The 17,918-nt window shown below is 44.5% G+C and overlaps 1 protein-coding gene across 2 annotated transcripts in view; it reads left to right on the top strand.

Annotated features, from left to right (window-relative positions):
• LOC143172078 (netrin receptor DCC-like) overlaps nucleotides 1–12,118 on the top strand; it is a 575,708-nt gene extending 563,590 nt beyond the window's left edge. For both annotated transcript variants that reach the window (XM_076361323.1, XM_076361322.1), the window contains exons 28-29: nucleotides 8,347–8,489; nucleotides 10,866–12,118. In XM_076361323.1, coding sequence (XP_076217438.1) covers nucleotides 8,347–8,489; nucleotides 10,866–10,955 — 233 coding nt within the window. In that variant the 3' untranslated portion in view covers nucleotides 10,956–12,118. The remainder of the gene's footprint in view (nucleotides 1–8,346; nucleotides 8,490–10,865) is intronic.
• Nucleotides 12,119–17,918: the final 5,800 nt, after the last annotated feature.

Genomic DNA, 17,918 nt, shown 5'->3' with positions numbered 1-17,918 from the left:
TGGGTCCTTTTTTTTTTTTTCTTGGAAGTTTACCATTCACAATAAAAAAATGCCAGTGCCAATATGAAACGCAAATGAAAACCTATTGCTTCTAATTTGAATTCAGCCATTGAATTGAAAGGCAACTAAGAACTCTTTTGTTAATAGGGCATAAAAATCTTTCTGTCGTAGGGGTTTTTTTTCTTATTTTAACGATGGGTGTAAATGAGATTATGGACTTCTTTTATCATAGTCTACAAGCAAGGTCTATAAATTCACTGAAAATATGGAAATGATTCATTCTTGAACCTTTTATTCTGAAATCCTAGCTTTTTGCACTGGTAACTTGCAGATTCAAAGGCAAATTATTCTTTTATTTCATAAGCCTTTACCTGCCCCCCCCCCCCCCCCTTCAATTTTGAAATGTTTTTTTCTTCCACGTTTCTTTTTATGAAAACAAGCTTTCCTCACTCATCTGGGAGATACATTGACACAGAAGTGTCATGAAAGGGTCAGTCCTGTCTATTAGAGAAACCTGGCCCCGGTCCAGCAAGGTTCAATTCGCCTGCAGATAACTTGAGACACCTGAGTCGTCTCAGCAAAATCCACGGGACTACTGGAAGGTGTAAAGTGAAGTGTGGATTTAGGTGCTTGTCTGGATACATGAACCGATTCCCTTTTGATATAAATGATCTATTTCAATACAAGGCAGCAGTCAAATCATTAAAAATATTTATCTGGCTAATTATACTGTAAATCCATAGAAAGATTTAATGATGGGCCGTTCCATCTTCCTGTGTTTCATAAGCAGAGAAGTAAAACTTTTTCCACTGCGTGTACAATTTCTCCATATTAATTTGGGACTGTGTGTGTTATCACTGAGCAGTTGCAGCCAACGAGTCACTTTTGCCCTAATACTTATTTATCCCACATAGTATTTCCAGCAAATAGATTAAAAACATGAAGAGCAGCTGCGAAGAGAGAGACCAAATCTCTCTCATGTTTCCACATACTTGAGCAGTCTGTGTTGTTTTTGTCTCGAAGTGTCCTTTCCAAGCTCACTGTTTCTATACCTATTTTGAAGCCGTAGCACGTAAAAATGTGTGAAGTTCATCAGTGCTATTTCAAAAGCCTCCCCAATAGGCAGTCCCAGTGCTTGCTTGGTACCGTGTTCTGGAGAGTGATTAAATGACCTCTTTCTCTTTTGTGTTTTCTTTTTACTTTATTTCTCCTACTATCTAATATTTCTAAATTGAACTTTGCCTTTTTCTAGAACAATTTCCTTTGCGGAATGAGCCAAGCCTCCATTGATTATCGCTTCAAAAATCATTTTTAGAAACTGAAACTGAAAATATTTTTTCATTTAGAAAATGAAAAATATTTTTCCCACCTGTAATGTAAAACAGCTGAGTCTTCAAATAATATTTTTCATATAGTTACATATTCTGTTCCCCTCAGAGGCACCGTCTTACTTAAACAGGAACATCCTGCCACAAGTAAGCTCACTTCTATATGTTATTCTCATCTTTATGTTTCAACTTTTAAGTCATTTAAACTGATGCTGTTTTTACAGGTGGAAATGTCAAATAACCTGTAAGTGGCATTTGATCCTTTTGTGATTTTCTGTTGTACTTTTATGAGAAAATTACCTCTTCAGACTGCAAGGTAAGCAGTATACCCCACCAGCTTTGATTACTTAGTAGGGAAAACATCTGGCTTTGCATCGCTATACAGCCCTCCTTCCCCACGCTTGAAGTTAAGGCTGCCAGTCTCCTTACTGTCAGAAGCATCTGGGACAGACGAAATTCTTAAATAATTTTAATTTTCCAGATTGATCGCTTTCAGTTTTGCAAGCTGTGACATATCTCTGTGGGAGCATCCTTGCAGATTCCCCCGTGCCTGCAGATCTTCGTTACTAGAAGCAGCTCTAGTTAATGACACGGATAGTGTTTGTCTTTTGTCCTGTTGGATAGAAAAAAATGCGGAAAAGGTGTGAGATGCAGGGCCAGAAAAGATTATCCTCATTTAGTTACAAGTCTGACATTACCTTCTGATTTCTGCAGCTTATTTTGACTTTTGTAGTCTCATTATAGAGGATTCATCTTGGTACTCTTCATCCTCCAAGAATCTTCTCAGTTCTTATGAAGACAAAGGCTTGTTTGCACCCCAGTAGGTAGATCAATTTTCAGCTGCTTCTTCAGACCAGGTGATCTTCAACTGCAGATCTTCAACTTCACATCTTTGATGCATGCCCTGTCTGTTGGGCTATTGAATATAAGAATATATCTGTATCCCCAGTTTGGAAATTTTCTATTTAAATTTCCAAATCGGTTTTATGAGACATGCCCGCAAATACATTGCCTGATCCAAAATACTTTTTGCTTTGTTGAAAATCCTAAACCAACAACAAAAAAATCAGCTTGAGATTAATCAAATACTGAACAGAGCATTTTGTCCAACTCTGGAATCAGTAGACTAAAATGGCTGCAGGTTAAAAACTGGAACCAGTAGCCCATATACAGCACAACGCATCTTACTGCAAAATCCTCTTTTCAGAGTTTCTCCGGTGTCCTGTCTGCTGTCAGACATTGTATTTGATGATGGTTGTACGTGTTTACCGAGAGCAGAATATTAGGTTTTAAAAATGCTAGATGTCCTTTCTATTACTGTGGTCACTATCTGATGTTTTAGTCTAGATACGTCCTTCCTAAGCCCAACTGCCAGTGATCTCTGTGAAGAACACGTTGGCATTGCGAGCTTGATCCACATCTCGCTGAGGTTAATGGAAAGACTCTCACTGCCTTTGAGTTTTGCATTACCACCTGGCGAAACCAAATTCCCGCAATCTTTCTGAGAAGCGCGGGATTCACAGGCAAAGCTGATTCTATCACATTCTCTGTTCCATATCGTATAGACTCTTCCTCTGTGTCACTGGCAGTTAGTAAACCCCTCTCAACACTTTGTACAGTTCATTTTTTACTGCGTGCCAGTCCTCAGGCTTGTACAGAGCTTTCCAGACAGGATCTTCCCAATGCTTTGTAAAACGGCATTGCTATTTACCTTGCTTCTGCCAAACGTTGCTTCCCTCACACATCCAAAGATTGTAGTTGACTTCTCTGAGGCACATACCCACTTGTAGGCTTGAAATCAGAAGCGTCCAGGCTTTTCTCTTCCCTGGTTTCCTTCTGTTAGACCCAACAGGATTTATGGCAAAACTTCCCGTTCCTTTTTCTCCGAGATATGACTCATTCCTAGCTAATTTTAGACTTCTGATGAATAGGTGTCTGCTCTGTGCCAGTCACATAAGCTCACTGTGCAGCCAAAGGAGAGAGAGAGGATCTCCTGAAAGACAATTCGCCCAACCTCTCCGCAGACTTTGGAAGGTGCTTCTTTCCATAGATTACCGAGGGAGATGAAAGAACCAGCAGAGACTCATCCCTCACTTTTAAACAGCTGAAGCGATGTGAAATTCAGCTGAAGGGATGTGAAACACGGTCTCGCCTCCTTGCTGTGAAAGTCTGAAAGTTTGGCTGAGCAGCAGATAGGCAGAAAGGTTCGTGCAGTTCTCTTCGTGTTACTCCAGCTCCAGCTGTATTTCCAAGCTTTTGCTAGTAAATCGGTTTCATAATCACACACGTATTGTATATATCAAAATATTAAGAATCGGTCCTAGATCCGGATCTTGAGGAATTCCACTGGTAGCCGCCTTCTACTCCAGTATTCTCCATTGAGCATGATTTCTTGCCGTCTCGCCATAAACTAGCTCCTTTCAATTTTTGCATTCATCTTCAGTTTCTCCACTTTAACTCTTTTTTTCCATGTCACTGTTTTGCATCGTCACCCAGAATGCCTGTAACGCATGAACCACACAAGAATTTTTGGTCTTCAAGTTTGATACAGACCCTAGATCCATTGAGTGCTAACATAGCGTTTTTTGACACTTTCTGAGTTTCCAGCTCACCGTGCTCCCTGCTGCCAGGGCCTGGCCTTTGGAAACCCTACAACGTGAACAGCAGAAACCCTGAGCCCTCTCCCTGGAATGAGTTGTTCTTACCTGGCTGAGTACGTCATCTCACGTTCCCATTTGACAGATCTCAAAATAAAATAACGCCAAGTAGCTCTCCCAAAGTATTGCTATCAAGAGGATGGATGCTATATTGGTTTTACTTGGTGTCCATCATGATAACATATGGCCTGATACGCACAAATGCATATAGATTTAGAAAACTGCTTCTTTTTGACTTGACGCAGGATTGCACTGATGTGCAGTGCTCCTGAAATACCGAGGATGATACTGCAGTGAGTTCAGTACGGGCCTCGGAGAGGCGGTGGTAGCTGGGGTTTGCACCTGGTAGCCATATATCATCTAGCTAATGAGCCGATGAAGTGCTTAATAACCCTGCTGAGAAAAGGCAACTTTTAAACAGTACATCCATGCTGGGGCTGCTCAGAGTTACACCTGATCGGTATTGGCATCTTCTGCCTCTTGCGGCCCCAAGTTCCAAGGTTTCCTCTTTTTTACTTGTGAGACTCCCGCTGAGTTGGAGAACATTAGAAACCAAAGTGATTTTAATTTAATTAGCTACTCTTTTGCATAAATTAGTTTACTTAGCACGTCAACCTTCTGCGTCCAGAATTCTCTTTGAGAGGCCTGCTTGGTCTTTTTAACGTCCTTTGGGGAAAGAGGGCTCAACTGTTGTACTAATTACGTATTACAGGCATTACCTTGGAAAACGGTCACCGCTGTAAAACATTTGCTGAAGAACTTGAAATATGCAGCTATGCATAAGGAAAATTTTCTCAGCTTCATTTTAGTTATGAGCATTACGATTTGCCTGTCGCTTTTTGTGAGCTAAAGGGCAAAAATATGCACAAACTGAACTTACTAATCATCATTATGGCTTCTCATTAACAATATCCAGGAGGGAACATCTGTCTTTGTGCAGAAAAGTGGGTCTTTAAGTCCAATTACTACAATTAATGAGTTACATATGAGAAACATGATTTTTACCACGAGATTTAGAGGATTACAATAGCAACATGCTCTGCATTGCACATGAGCTCCTCACCACCACAGCAAATATTTACTTCGCCACCGGCCCATGAAAATCAAACAAGTCGCAATGCGAAGTCACTTGTATAAAAAAAGCCTGTTTGGGTCCATTATCTAACCAATGAACAGCATGGATGCAATTTTCTGCGGTGGCTGTATCTTATTATTTATTCTCCACGCCACAGTGATATCCCAGGACGCAATCCAGATTCCCTGTGACAGGAATCGGACAAATCTCTCTTTAGCAGGGCACGTGAGCGCTACTAGAACAGAGGTACCACCACAGCTGCCAGCTGCAGGGGCCGCAGCTGCAGTTTACTTCTTTGCTGAGCGCTGCAGGTATTTTCAAATAGGGGGAAAAAACCGTTGAGACGCTACAGTCTGTGCGCCAGGCAGCTTAGAGTTAATTTGCCTGCGGTGGCAGCTTCGTCACTTTGCTTTTTAGGATCAGGCTGTTGCGTTTCTCAGTGTGTAGCTGCTGGGTGCAGGTTTCGAGTGTCAGTGTGTGTGTATCCCCCCCCCCCCCCGCCGCTTCTTTGGAAATAAGCTTTTTTTATTAAGAAATGGAAGTGAAAAACATTTCCTTTTTTTAAAAACTGATTTGAATGTGCAGCACTTAGAAGATTGAATCTTTGGGGATCGCTGTATCTTCTACTCTTACTCTAAGATACAGGGAAGTTTGAAGGCCCAGTAGTTATTAAAGAAGTCTTTTATCTATTAAACTGGAGGTGGAAGAGTAAGCGTATCTTTCTGGCGATCTCTTTTAGCTTGTATTGAGCTTTCACACGTTCATAGCTTCAGCTAAACGGGAGTTATCTGCGATTCTCAGCCTTACAGAGAGGGTGTTTGTGAGTCTCTCCCTCTCTGCCCCCGTCTTGTAGCTCTTTACTGGAACTTTTAATGAACAGGCTGTTGGCAACTGGATGTCGGGAGGGATTTTGTTTTCTCTTCTGCTCCATTGTGTTTTGTCTGCCTTAAACTAATTAAAAATATAAACGCAATTCTTTGAAATACCGGAAGATTAATCTGCAACTCTTGTCTCCTGGCTACTCGCTGGAGCTGTAAGGATGCGGAGAGCTGTCATGACTGCAATGATTTGGTGGGATTTGGGGAGCAAGAGCCGTGGCTGCTCCAGCTGCAGCAGCTGCCTGCCTTCCTACGCTGGCGTTATTCTCCAGGCAGTGCCGCTCCGGGCTCAGGAGCATTGCTTTCATGATATGTTAATGATCAATAAGAAAAGAGAGGTAATCAGGTGGGAATCTAAAGATGAAGAAAACAAATAGGTGTTTAAAGTTAAGATTCATAAAAAGACGGTTTGGTTTTGCATGGAAACTGGGTGGGTTTCTGATCTGAGACGTGGATTTTGGAGTGAGCCTGTGTGCGTCCCGTGTGGATGGAGACATCTCCCATGCTCCTGGTCCCTGCGTCTCAGCTCCAGAGCCACAGGCATCCTCATACAAACCTGTCCTGTGGCTCGTCCTTGGGACACCCCTTCCTCTATGCACATTTTATGGCTGGAGTGTCTCAAGACCTATTTTTCTCTTTCTGGGTCCAATTCTGATGCAATGTCCGGTAGCCTGTTTGACTTGCTGAGGCTGATGCCTTTTAATACCTCTACTAAGCACAATCAGCTACTAAAGCGATGGCTGTTGTTACCATCATTATTACGGTACACATTTTCTTAATAGAAAAAAAGGCAGGGAACTTGCTGAAGGTCATAGTGGAGGAAAGACATAGAAAAAAGCTATTTATTTATGATTTGTCTTCTTTATTTCAACGGGAGTCAAATGAGCAGAACAAAAATTGTGCCCAAGTCCCATGGGAGACGGAAACTTGCCCTGTGAGACTCCAGAGTCATCCCCTGTGCCAGAGGGGATTTGCTGTTGCCTGGTGGGGAGACTGGGGGGATTTGACATCAGTACGTGATGTCCCCTGCCGAGCTAGTATCAGCCTGAAGTTTGCATATTTAGAGATATGAACACAAAACTTGCCTTAGGGCACGAGTAGGCATCAAAGTGGTTTAATGTCGATAGAGAGAAAGTGGGAAGAATAAATTTTGGGGACCTAGGTGGTTGAAAGAAGTGCCAAGGACCCTCACTGGAATGAGTTTGGCCTTGCGCAGGTGTAGGGATGTTTAAGCCGTAGCTTCAGGGGGAGCAGGATTACTCTGGCAGCAAGAAAGCTTGAAATTGCCGTCCCCATTTTTGGCCTTGAATCTATGATGCATGAGATATACATGATCTCAGTTTGGCTTTGTATGGCAACTTTAAAGCTATCCCAGTGTACTCAGAATAAATGTCTTGTGTGCCTCTGTTTCAGCTGACAGCCCTCGTGTCTCCACAGAGTCCTGCGTAGAGCCAGGCACTTTGTGCTGAGTGGAGGCAGACTGTCCAGGACAAAGTTTCTATACTTTGATGTTTTAAATCATTAAAAGAGACAAAGAATTTTTAATTTCCTCTAGAAGAGAGCTGAGACATCTCAGTTGATGCATCTTTAAAGGGCAGCACTTCAAACAGTGCTGCTGCCGACACCTCTTTTGCCAAGCAGCAGTAGTGCGGCTCGGTGCGGTGGGCAGGAGGAGTTTCAGCAGAGATGCTTAAGAAGGGAAGAAGTCCCTTTCTGTCAAAAAAATAAATCAATTTTTATTTTTTTCCCTCCTTCCAAGCTGGGATAAAAAGTCAGAAACAACTGTTTTTTTGGAGAAAGTTGAAATACAATTTTTATTTTGGCTTGTTCAGTAACCCACCTGGAGGGCTGCTGTCAGCTTGAGGGAGTTAGAAACAAAAATAGACGAGAACCATGGAAATAACTGCCATTCCCCCAGCCTGACCACTGCTCTCTGCTCTTCGGTCTCACTTTCTCCCTCAAACACAACGTAGGTCTGACAGTTCCCTGCCAGGCAGGGGCCACGGAGCCCAGGTTTTCATTATCTTCCAGGAGTACCGGGTTTGTAGGTATTTTTCCCAGGAAAATCTCAAATTTCCATATGAAAACTTTTGGGTTTGCAGAATAGCATTCTTCACCAAAAAGTAATGACAACAGAAAATTGCAAACCTGCTGCGACTGTGAGTCTGCTTTCAGGAGCGGAGGCCATGAAATATCATTGAAGAGTTTTTAGGAAGTGTTTGTGTTGGCTCTGATGCTCCTCCAGGAAGAAGTAGTGTCTGTCTAGGAAGGGGACTGTACGTTTACAACTGAAAACACAAGCGGCAATGGTAAAACCAGCTGCATTTTGCCTATAATCCCCAAATTTCACTGCAATCCCCTTTTCCATACCTACAGGTTCTCAATGTGACTTTTGTTTCTTCTTCCAGGGCCTAACCTCCCCAAGGCTCAGGTTAAAACAGCATCCCTTGGCTTGGCAGGAAAAGCCAGGTCACCTCTGCTGCCCGTCTCGGTGCCCACGGCCCCGGAGGTCGCAGAAGAGGGCCACAAGCAGACGGAGGACTCCGCAAACGTAAGAACCATCTTTCAGAGCCAGCCCTCTTGCAAGCCTTGTCACCATCGAGTTATATTCTCTAATCCTGCACAATTCTCTAATCCTAAACTCAATCTGCACATTAAGTTTTAGATAACGATCTGTCCCTTCTTACCTAAGGTGTAACGCTGGAGCTGATAGCTCTTAGGGAGCTAGCAAAAAGTTCTGGCAGCCGGTAAAATTTCGCTGTTGACTTTAATGGACTTTGGCGTGTGCGATACAGGGGAGAAGCGAGTGCTTCAATTCTGTGTTAATATTATCCACGGGACAACTTGAACGGCCTCTCCCGAGCGCCCTGAGATACCGGGAGAAGAGAAAGAGGGGGTGAGAAGTGCGATAAGGGAAGAAAATAATTTTGGCAGGAAAAATGAGTATATAGTAAAACCAGATAATGGTGAGAAAAATAACATTGAAGAAGTAGATAAGTGAAACTGAAAAGGTGGTGAAATTAGAATAATCTTTTCACTCCTATTAAGACTTTCTTAGAGAAAGGTCTCATGTGATTCAGAAGACAAAATAGTGCAAAAGAAAAGGAATAAGGAAAAAAAGAAATATAGAATCATAGAATGGTTTGGGTTGGAAGGGACCTCTAAAGGCCATCTAGTCCAACCCCCCTGCAACGAGCAGGGACATCTTCAACTAGATCAGGTTGCTCAGAGCCCCGTCCAACCTGACCTGGAATGTTTCCAGGGATGGGGCATCCACCACCTCTCTGGGCAACCTGGGCCAGTGCTTCACCACCCTCAGCGTAAAAAATTTCTTCCTTCTATCTAGTCTAAATCTACCCCCCTTTAGTTGAAAGCCATTCCCCCTTGGCCTGTCGCAACAGGCCCTGCTAAAACGTTTGCCGCCATCTTTTTTATAAGCCCCCCTTAAGTACTGACAGGCTTCAATAAGGTCTCCCCGGAGCCTTCTCTTCTCCAGGCTGAACAACCCCAACTCTCTCAGCCTTTATATTAAATACTTGTTGTATATCACCTCTTTTCATCTACTTGCACAGGAGAATTTTTTGCTAGGCACTATAGCAGTGATTTGTCCAACATCTTGTTCGTGAATCCTGTTATGGTTTCAGCCTGGCTAAAGGGAAAGAAAAAAGATTTGCTTTAGACGTACATATGGAGGGTTTGGGTCTGCCGCCTGATGAATGCAGGACAACAGTGTTTGATTCCTGCTTGTCATTACCAACGGCATAAAAATACACTTCTGCATATAGTTGCAGAAGGATTCTCACGTTTTGCTGGGAAAAAGAGATGCAGGATGATGTAAGAGACATGGAATCTCCTACTGGAATGGGAACGGGAAGGAAAATGCCCTCCGTGGTAAAACTGCTGTCATAAGGAGTAATTTAACACAGGACATTTGATAACACAAAGTGCGATTTCAGCTCTCAGTACCATATTTTATCACAGCAGCACGATTTAGCTCTCAAGAGAGACACTGCTCAAGCTCCACAAGCGTGAAGGCAGTTACAGGCAATGCCGGTGCAGGCAGCAAGCTCATTGGGTGGTCAGAATTTGGGGAGAAAGTCTAAAATTTGGGGAATTTTTTTTTTAAGCTTGACGCTGCGGGTGCTCTTTTAAGCTGCCTTCTCCATCCCACCTCGGGGACTGCAGGGCTTATACAGCGCTTTCAGATCTTTTACTTGGTAAAACCCACGTAAATAACTAATGTTTGAGCTCCCTCTCAGTGTCTGAAAGCAGAGGACCACTCCTCTTGCTCTTGCCTTGGTAATTTTTGAGGCCAGTGGTTCCCAAGAATAGGTGCAGTGCTGGTAATTTTAGGTTCCGCTGCAGATTCTCAGTGGACCGTACCCCAAAGGGTTACTTTCTTCCAGCCCAGTTAGGTGCCTCTGAAAACTGTTCCCAGTCTTCTGCTCCCACTGAAAGCGATCGTGGAAATTCCCAACCACTAGCAAGGGCTGAGAAGTTCAGCTAATTGCTGAACGAACTGTTGCAGCCTGCCCCAGGAGAGGGCATGTTTAGGTGAGCATTTGATGTCTCTGTTGGGTGCTAAAAAATGTTTTCATAGTCCCCCCCAAGCACGGACACACGTAACGTAAGGGAGGGAGCTGGGGAAATGGGGACGCAGGGAAGGGCCGTTAACATTTAATACTGCTCTAGCATGGTCACCCCTGGTTTTCAGCTCACGCGTTGAGCCCAGAGAGGCTTTGTTATCCAGCCTGTAAGCGTCAGCCCACCCCTGAACGCTCCAGGTCCCTGAGGGCCATGCAGAGAAGATGTTCGGGTGGGGGGGCCTCGGGAGGTCCCTGCCACGGGCCATGTCCCGGGCTCTGTGCAGGGGTTTTCGGTTCCCATCCCGCTGCCCGCTTACCTGTGTGTGTTTGTTCACTCGCAGGTTTATGAGCAGGATGATCTGAGTGAACAGATGGCCAGTTTGGAGGGGCTAATGAAGCAACTCAATGCTATCACAGGCTCAGCCTTCTAACAGATCTTGATGAAGCGATAATTATCCCGGAGCATTGCAGCATACCAGGATTTCACGCATACCACCCACGTACACCACCCCATAAAATCATCTTGTTCCCCGTACCACTCCTTCAGTGCAAGGAAGATTCCTGCAAAGTCCTAAAAGGAATGATAAAAAGACGAAAAAGGAAAGAATAATAATGGAAATGTTACAGAACTGTAGATCTGGCATCTAAAGTGATGAAAGCGTGGCAAGGCGAATGACATCATCACTGCGGAGTCGTAGCTGATGCCACCGGATTGCTCATTTTGATCTACTAGTCTTCGTAGAGCTCAAGTTGTCATGACTAACTCATGTTTTACTCCGTAGAGGTTTGTAGCTCTTTGTATAGATCTAGTCTTACCTCATGCGAGTATGTTTTTAAACATAGACCATGCCGTTAATTAGACAGTGTTGTAGGTCACTCGTTTGTTTGTTTTTTTTTTTTAAATATGTAATTACTGACTACAGAAACACCCATAGCAAATAATCACACCACCACACCAAAAATTTGGAAGTTTTCCCAACAGCACAAAATGAAAAGACAAATTACTAATTTCTTTTGTCGTCTCCGTCACTCATCTCGCACGAGTGGTGGGGATTAGCGAGTTGCTGTAAAATTCAGCCATTTTAGCAAGCGTTTGTAAATCCTCCCGTAGTTAATGTTTTATGTATGGCAAAGAGAGAACCAGGAATGTAAAAAAAAAAAGAAAAAAGAAAAAAAAAAAAGTCTGCATTGGTGGCCTGCTGCCAGCCAGCCAGTGTACACTTGCAGAAAGAGGACATAATATGCAATCTTCTCTGACACGCAGTCATTACATGCTTAAGCTTGTAATAAAACACGTCTGCGTATGGGTGGCCTTTGTGCCAGACTGCCCTGTGATGACATTGGGAAGCACTGCTGGGGCCACCGCGAGCCGGAGCAGAGGGAAAAATGGAGCTGAAGTTTCCCCGAGCCTTTCCCATCCCCACATCCCCCCGGGATGGCTCTGCTCCGAGGGCCCATCCACCCGGGATGGTGATGGGTGGAGGATGAGGAGGGTGAAGGGGCAGCAGGCGCTTCCCGCAGGCAGGACACGAGCCCGGGGGAAGAACCGCAGAGGCCGGTAAACAGGTGATAAATTAATTAGGAGGGCTTTTCCGCAAGCGTAGTATTTCCTGGTTGAGATTGGCAGTACTCCGTGAGAACAGCAAGCGAAGAGCGGTGAGCAGCAGGACACCATGAACCACCTTTAGGGATTCCCTCTCCCTCTTGTCCTAGTGCTTTAGCTGCGCATTACAGTGTTTATTGACAACGATAACTGGTTGAATTGACTAAATTTTGTGTGCATACATTTTATTGCTAAATTTTCAGCTGCATTCAGCGTTAATCCCTGTTTATGCAGCTGAATCACCAAAAGGGAACGAATTTGCATATTTATCAGTTAGGAGGCTGCAAAACCTAATAAGAGAGTTTCAGATGAATTATTCCATTCAGCTCTGCCTTTGATTTCAAGCTTGAGTGGGTCATAATTTTAAAAGAGCATGGAAAGGATAGGATCTTTACAACCTAATAGCTCCTTTTATTAGGTGGGTAATTATATGTGAATCTCCGAATAAAATATTTTGAGTAAAATGGCACTGCAACAGAAGTAATAATTCAGATTATTTTCTACGGCCCTGTGCTGGAAAGGAAATCAGATGTCAAGGAGGAATTCAAATGCTTCATTAAGAACTCTAGTGTGTTTGTGAAAATGCTCCTTTAAAAATACCCTGTTATTCAATTTACTAAGATTTTAATGAAATATTTCGTGAGAGTGAGGAAATCTCATTTGCATGGGAGGCTGAGCTTTCCAGTTCTGAAAGTTTTGTAATCAAAAACCTCTACTAAAAATAAAATGCACAAATCTTTCCCGATGAAAACCCAGCTCAGCTGTTAGAACCTATAAAATCACTACCTCCATTTTAACTTGAAGAAAGAAGGCTTAATGCAGCTTTTGAATAGCTCCCCATCCATATTTGCAGAGATTGACATTGTTGAAATAGGAACATAAGGTCAAATCTGTCTCTCACTTATCATTTATGAAATAACTTTTACCCTGGATTTGCAGCAGGATAGCTGGGAACAGAAACTGCCCCCAGGACGTTAAAGAGCAGCACTGCACCTTTTTTAATCACGCAATACCCATCCAGGACCAAGTGTATAACAACCCCAAATCGCCTAAAATAAGACGAGCCACAAAGAGGTTTGCAAGTTGGATTTTGTTAGTTTTGGACAAAAGCGTTGCAGTGTCCAGGTGCTTTGGTATTGATCAGCCTCTTCGTTTTGTTCAGGCATCTCTCTTCAACTTAAACGCTAAGCCCTGAAAGTCTGCAGATTGATCTGGCACTCCTCTGAGCGCAGCCTTTCTTCTGCCATTTGAAGCATATCTATTTTCAGGCTCAGCCCATTTCAATCAGTAACACTTGCAGACCAAGGCCGAGGTCCACACCGAAACAAGTCCTCATGTACTCTGTCCGCGGGAAGGAACAACTCTATCGGCTCAGCCCGAGCAAGACACAGCCGCTCCCCAACCCCCGTTTCTAATAAATTAGTAAGAAATTTCTGCTTCAATTTAAGTTCAGCATCTGTCGGTAAAACTAAATTATTCCGTATAAACACTGAGTTTTGGGGTAGGTTTTGGGTTTTTTTTTAATTTTCCTTCAGACCTTCACTTGACAGCCAAGAAAGGGCTGTACCCTTCACCTCCCCTGAGCCCCATGACACTAAATTTGGGTGTCGTTGTCCTAAGAAGCCCTGGAGACATTCCCAACCTTCATTTGAGGATGATCTTAGTACAATTCCTAACTAATTAGTAAGCAGGCATTTCTTCTAAAATTTCACCTTATGTGTGAACTACATAACTTGCAAAACTCAAACGAGTGTTTTAGCATAAATCTTCCACATTATATTTTGCTGATGCTCTATTTATTTGCAGTGAGCTCAGCTGAGAATTTCTTTGGATTTTGACAAATTCCTCAACTGTCAGAATACTTATAGCCTGTGACTATCTCAGCCATGGACGCTCCCAGAAAAATGTAATGAGAAATGTGTCAGTGCATGACAGGCTTGTGAAGCTCGGTGTTACCGTGGAAGATCATTAGCTAATCAATACAACAGGGCTGCCATAAATAGGTGGGGAAAAAAAAACCCAGCAGCCAAAATAGGATATATGTTTTATTTTTTCTTCTCTTTTTTTCCCCTGGTTTTTATTGCTCCAAGACCTAAAAATGGAGCAATATCAATGGTTCAAAAGGCTGGGCGCTCCCTAGCTCAGCGTCTTTGTCTGTGGACTGCTTAGATTGTTCACTTCTGGGGAAAAGGTTCAGTCTTTGAGAAGCTACTTAATTTTTGGAAGGAGGAGGATAATCTGCTTGTTGTTCTTGCAGATGATCTTGACTATGTCATGATTTGGGGCTGGACATCGATACTGCCAAAATTTTGCCGTAGGGTTTGTGGTGTCACTTCTCAGGCAGCGAGGACCATCATATCCCCTATACCGGTCTGGCTGTTTGTGCACCCTCACGTTTGGGAACTGGTAATTCCCAACTAAAAGGCAGCCAGAAATTGGAGAAGCACAGGGATAGTCTTGTAGCTCCGAGCAGGATTGCCCGCTCCAGAGTTTCCCAACAGGTTTGCAAATGCTTCGAAGCTTGGTCCTTGCTCTCCCCACGGCACCCAGCCCACCGCCAGCGGCAATGCACGTCCCAGTATGCTCTGGCAAATTTGCTCTGGTAGCAAAGGAAATCTCAGCCACGAGGCTCCTGTGCGGCTTGGGCCATCGTGTGTCGGACGCTGCAATAAGATTCTGCCGCAAAGTGGCTGTTCTTTGCGTGGGCACTCCTTGAGCCTCTTCTTTTAGTAGCCTTGTCTTTAGTTGTTTACAGGAGCATGTTTTCACCAACCCCTTCCCAGAGCCAGCTCCTTAAAAACCAGCTTAGGTAGGATGCTGCATGTCTGGCCTGATTCTCTCCTTGACATTTTTAAAGACTAGATGATTTTTTAAAACATTTCTCCAGAGCTTCTGGACATGTTTGCAGTGCATGCTCACTTGCTCCTACATGTTCTACCAAAACACACGCTGCAACCCAGAAAACACCAGGCAAAACGATGGCAGCGCTTGTTCACACGTGGAAGGATGGGAGTGAGTGAACAGTGAGGCCATTTCTGGGTCCTTCCAGCCCTTGGGAAGCGTCAGACGTGTTCTTCTGTAGTCAGAGCTGATGGTGTAATTCCTGCTGTAGCTCACCGCGGGTCCTTTCCTGGGACGCCCTCCTAGCTGGCACCTAACGCTGAATCCTGCAAATCCATACGCAGATGCTCGCACATGCTGCCGTGAACAGGCACGAACCACCTTTCGCAATACCCATGGTAAAACCAGGCACAAGCGTTTGCAGGGTGAGAGCTGGCTTACCGAGGCGCTCATTAAATCCCGAAGTAGATGTGGGTAAGGGAAGCGCTCTGCGGGCAACGCCAGTGGGTAGCGGAAGGCGGCGAAACTGCAACCCCCTCGGCCTCATTTCTGAAATGGATACCTGGAAGCTGGATGGAAGAAGGGTTTTTTTAAAAAAAAAAATCGTTGCTTCATAGGTGATCAGAGATTATTTTTCCCGTCAGCCTTGTTTCCCCGCGTCCCCGTTAGCTGCTCAGTGTCCTGTCTGGTGTTGAACTGGGTTCTCGGAGGCTCCATGACTTTTTTTTTTTAACGTTCTCGGCAAAAGGCATTGAACACATCCTCATTCTGGTCTTGGCTGGCTGGAGAGCACGGTACAGCCCACACGTCGCGAGGCAGCACGAGCCAGCGTGCTTCACTGTATGCTGTACATGTATTTCCAAGCGCGAGGAAGCAACGTCGGTAGGAGAAGGAACGATGCTGTTTTTATTATTGTAAAATAGACCTGGCAATTCCTACGTTTGCGAATTGCCACCATGTTTGGGATGGGGCGGTTGGGGGGGAGGGTGTACTTTTTATAAGTAATATTTAATTTATTATTTAGAGTGTTTTCTTTTGGATAATTTATGATACAAGGGATACCTGGCTGGAAACCTAGAGCGGGCTGTTAAAGCTGCAGTGTGCCCATGTCCCCGCGTGCTGGGCTCTGGCCCTGCATTACGCACCCCGAGCGAGAGGATTCGGGAGGGTCGGGCAGCGGGACCGTGCCACTGAGTCACCGGTCACCGCGACTGTCACACACACCCCACGGCTGCTGTGAAGCACCGGCTCCAGCCTGCTAACTCGATGTCCTGGCACTGGTGAGTGCCATTTAAAGGGCTTTGCAAGGTAATTCAAAAATTCTTAGCATACTAGTGATATGTTTATCTGATAGAAATGGGTTATACTACAGCTTTAACTAGCCTTAGTTTAAAAAAAAAAAGATCTTGTTGTTACAGAAGGCCTAAAGATGGCATTTTGAGCCTATAAACAGTTTCTTTAAATTGTCAGACTCTAGCATTGTTAACCAAATTAGAATAGTGACTGCAATATTTAAGTGTAAATCTTGTTCTATGAGAAAGGAAACTTGCTTACGGTTTAAAAATAAATGACTGTTTCTACACACAATCTTGTATACTACTACATGAAGAAAAAGGGGGTTTTGTAATGCACTGTAGAACAGTCTCATATTCATTTTTTATAGAAATGTTATTCCAATGGTGCATTTTTTTGTTTAATAAATAAAGTTTTGATACAAATTCTCTCTCTTTGTCTGGTACGTTGTACAACAAGCACTGGCTATCGGTCCCTGCATCCCAGGGCAGCCCGGCATCTCCCACCCCAGCACATCCCGTCCAGCCCCGCAGCATCTGCTGGCTCCATCCCTGCTGCGTTGCTCCCCGCCCCAAGCCCCGTGTAAAGGCAATTTGCAATTTAGGGGTCAATTTAAGGTGAATATCAGGGTACACTCTGGATGCTGCAGGAGCTGTGTCGATTTGGGGAAGGCATTGGAAGGGAAGAAGACGACTTCTTGCGTAGGAGAACAAGATGCCACCATGCAAACGGTTGTGCAGGAAGGTAATTTCACATGCTTGGGAATCAGCCCCGTATTAGTAGAAAAAAGTCGTGCTGGGCTTGGCTTCTCAATGCCACCAGCAAGCAGAGTGCTAAAGCAGCCGCAGCGGCTGTGGCTGCTCGGCAGCAGCTCTGCCCTCGGCCATGCTCAGGCTGTGCTGCAAACCCGGGAGCTTTAACGTCCGGCACTTTTGATGTCCCTGAGTTGGGCACGAGAGGCTTCCAAGACGCTCCTCCAGCTATTACATTTCACGATCTATTTTCAATCTCCCTGTAGTGAGGAGCCGGGATTGGGATTTATTTCTGCTCCCCTCTCTTCCCATTGCACCTTGATCCTACTGTTGTTTCCCAGTGATTGTGGAGCCTATCTACCCTGCCTTCCGCAGGCATCATGACTTAGTAGTGAAGTTATCCAAAACAGTGTTGGGTGACGTGAGCAACCTCAAAACATTACTGTTGAGCTCTAAGCACTCAACACATGGATTTCAACAGCCATCCTACCTGTGAGCACCCGCAGGAGGCAGCAGCCAAGAGGGACGGTGCTGCCAGCTCCTCCTCTGACCCCGTAGCCCAAGGACTGCATGCAGCAAATGTTCTCCAGACCCTGACGGGTAACTAAGGCAGCTGGTTTGGTCCCTCATTACAATTTACAGCCTTCTTTCCTCTTGTGCCCCATTTCTGTTGTTGCAATTGTTTCTCCTTTACCAGAGTGCCCTTGTGCTCTGCCACTAGAGTCATGGGCGTTTTCATTGCTAAGCCAACGGACCCAAAATGCATCGGCTTCCCAGGTTTCCAGGTTTTGCCCTGCAATCAGTTTGCAATGAGGACTAGGTGGGAAGGGCGCGTTTTACATACATTATGCCCAAACCCCTCCTGTCTCTCGCTGTCCCATATGGGTGCTGAGAATGGGTGCCTT

This window comes from Aptenodytes patagonicus, chromosome W, assembly GCF_965638725.1.
Source record: "Aptenodytes patagonicus chromosome W, bAptPat1.pri.cur, whole genome shotgun sequence".
Lineage (NCBI taxonomy): Eukaryota > Metazoa > Chordata > Aves > Sphenisciformes > Spheniscidae > Aptenodytes > Aptenodytes patagonicus.
The sequence above is the reverse complement of the archived record's forward strand: the minus strand, read 5'-3'. Positions and strand labels throughout refer to the sequence as shown.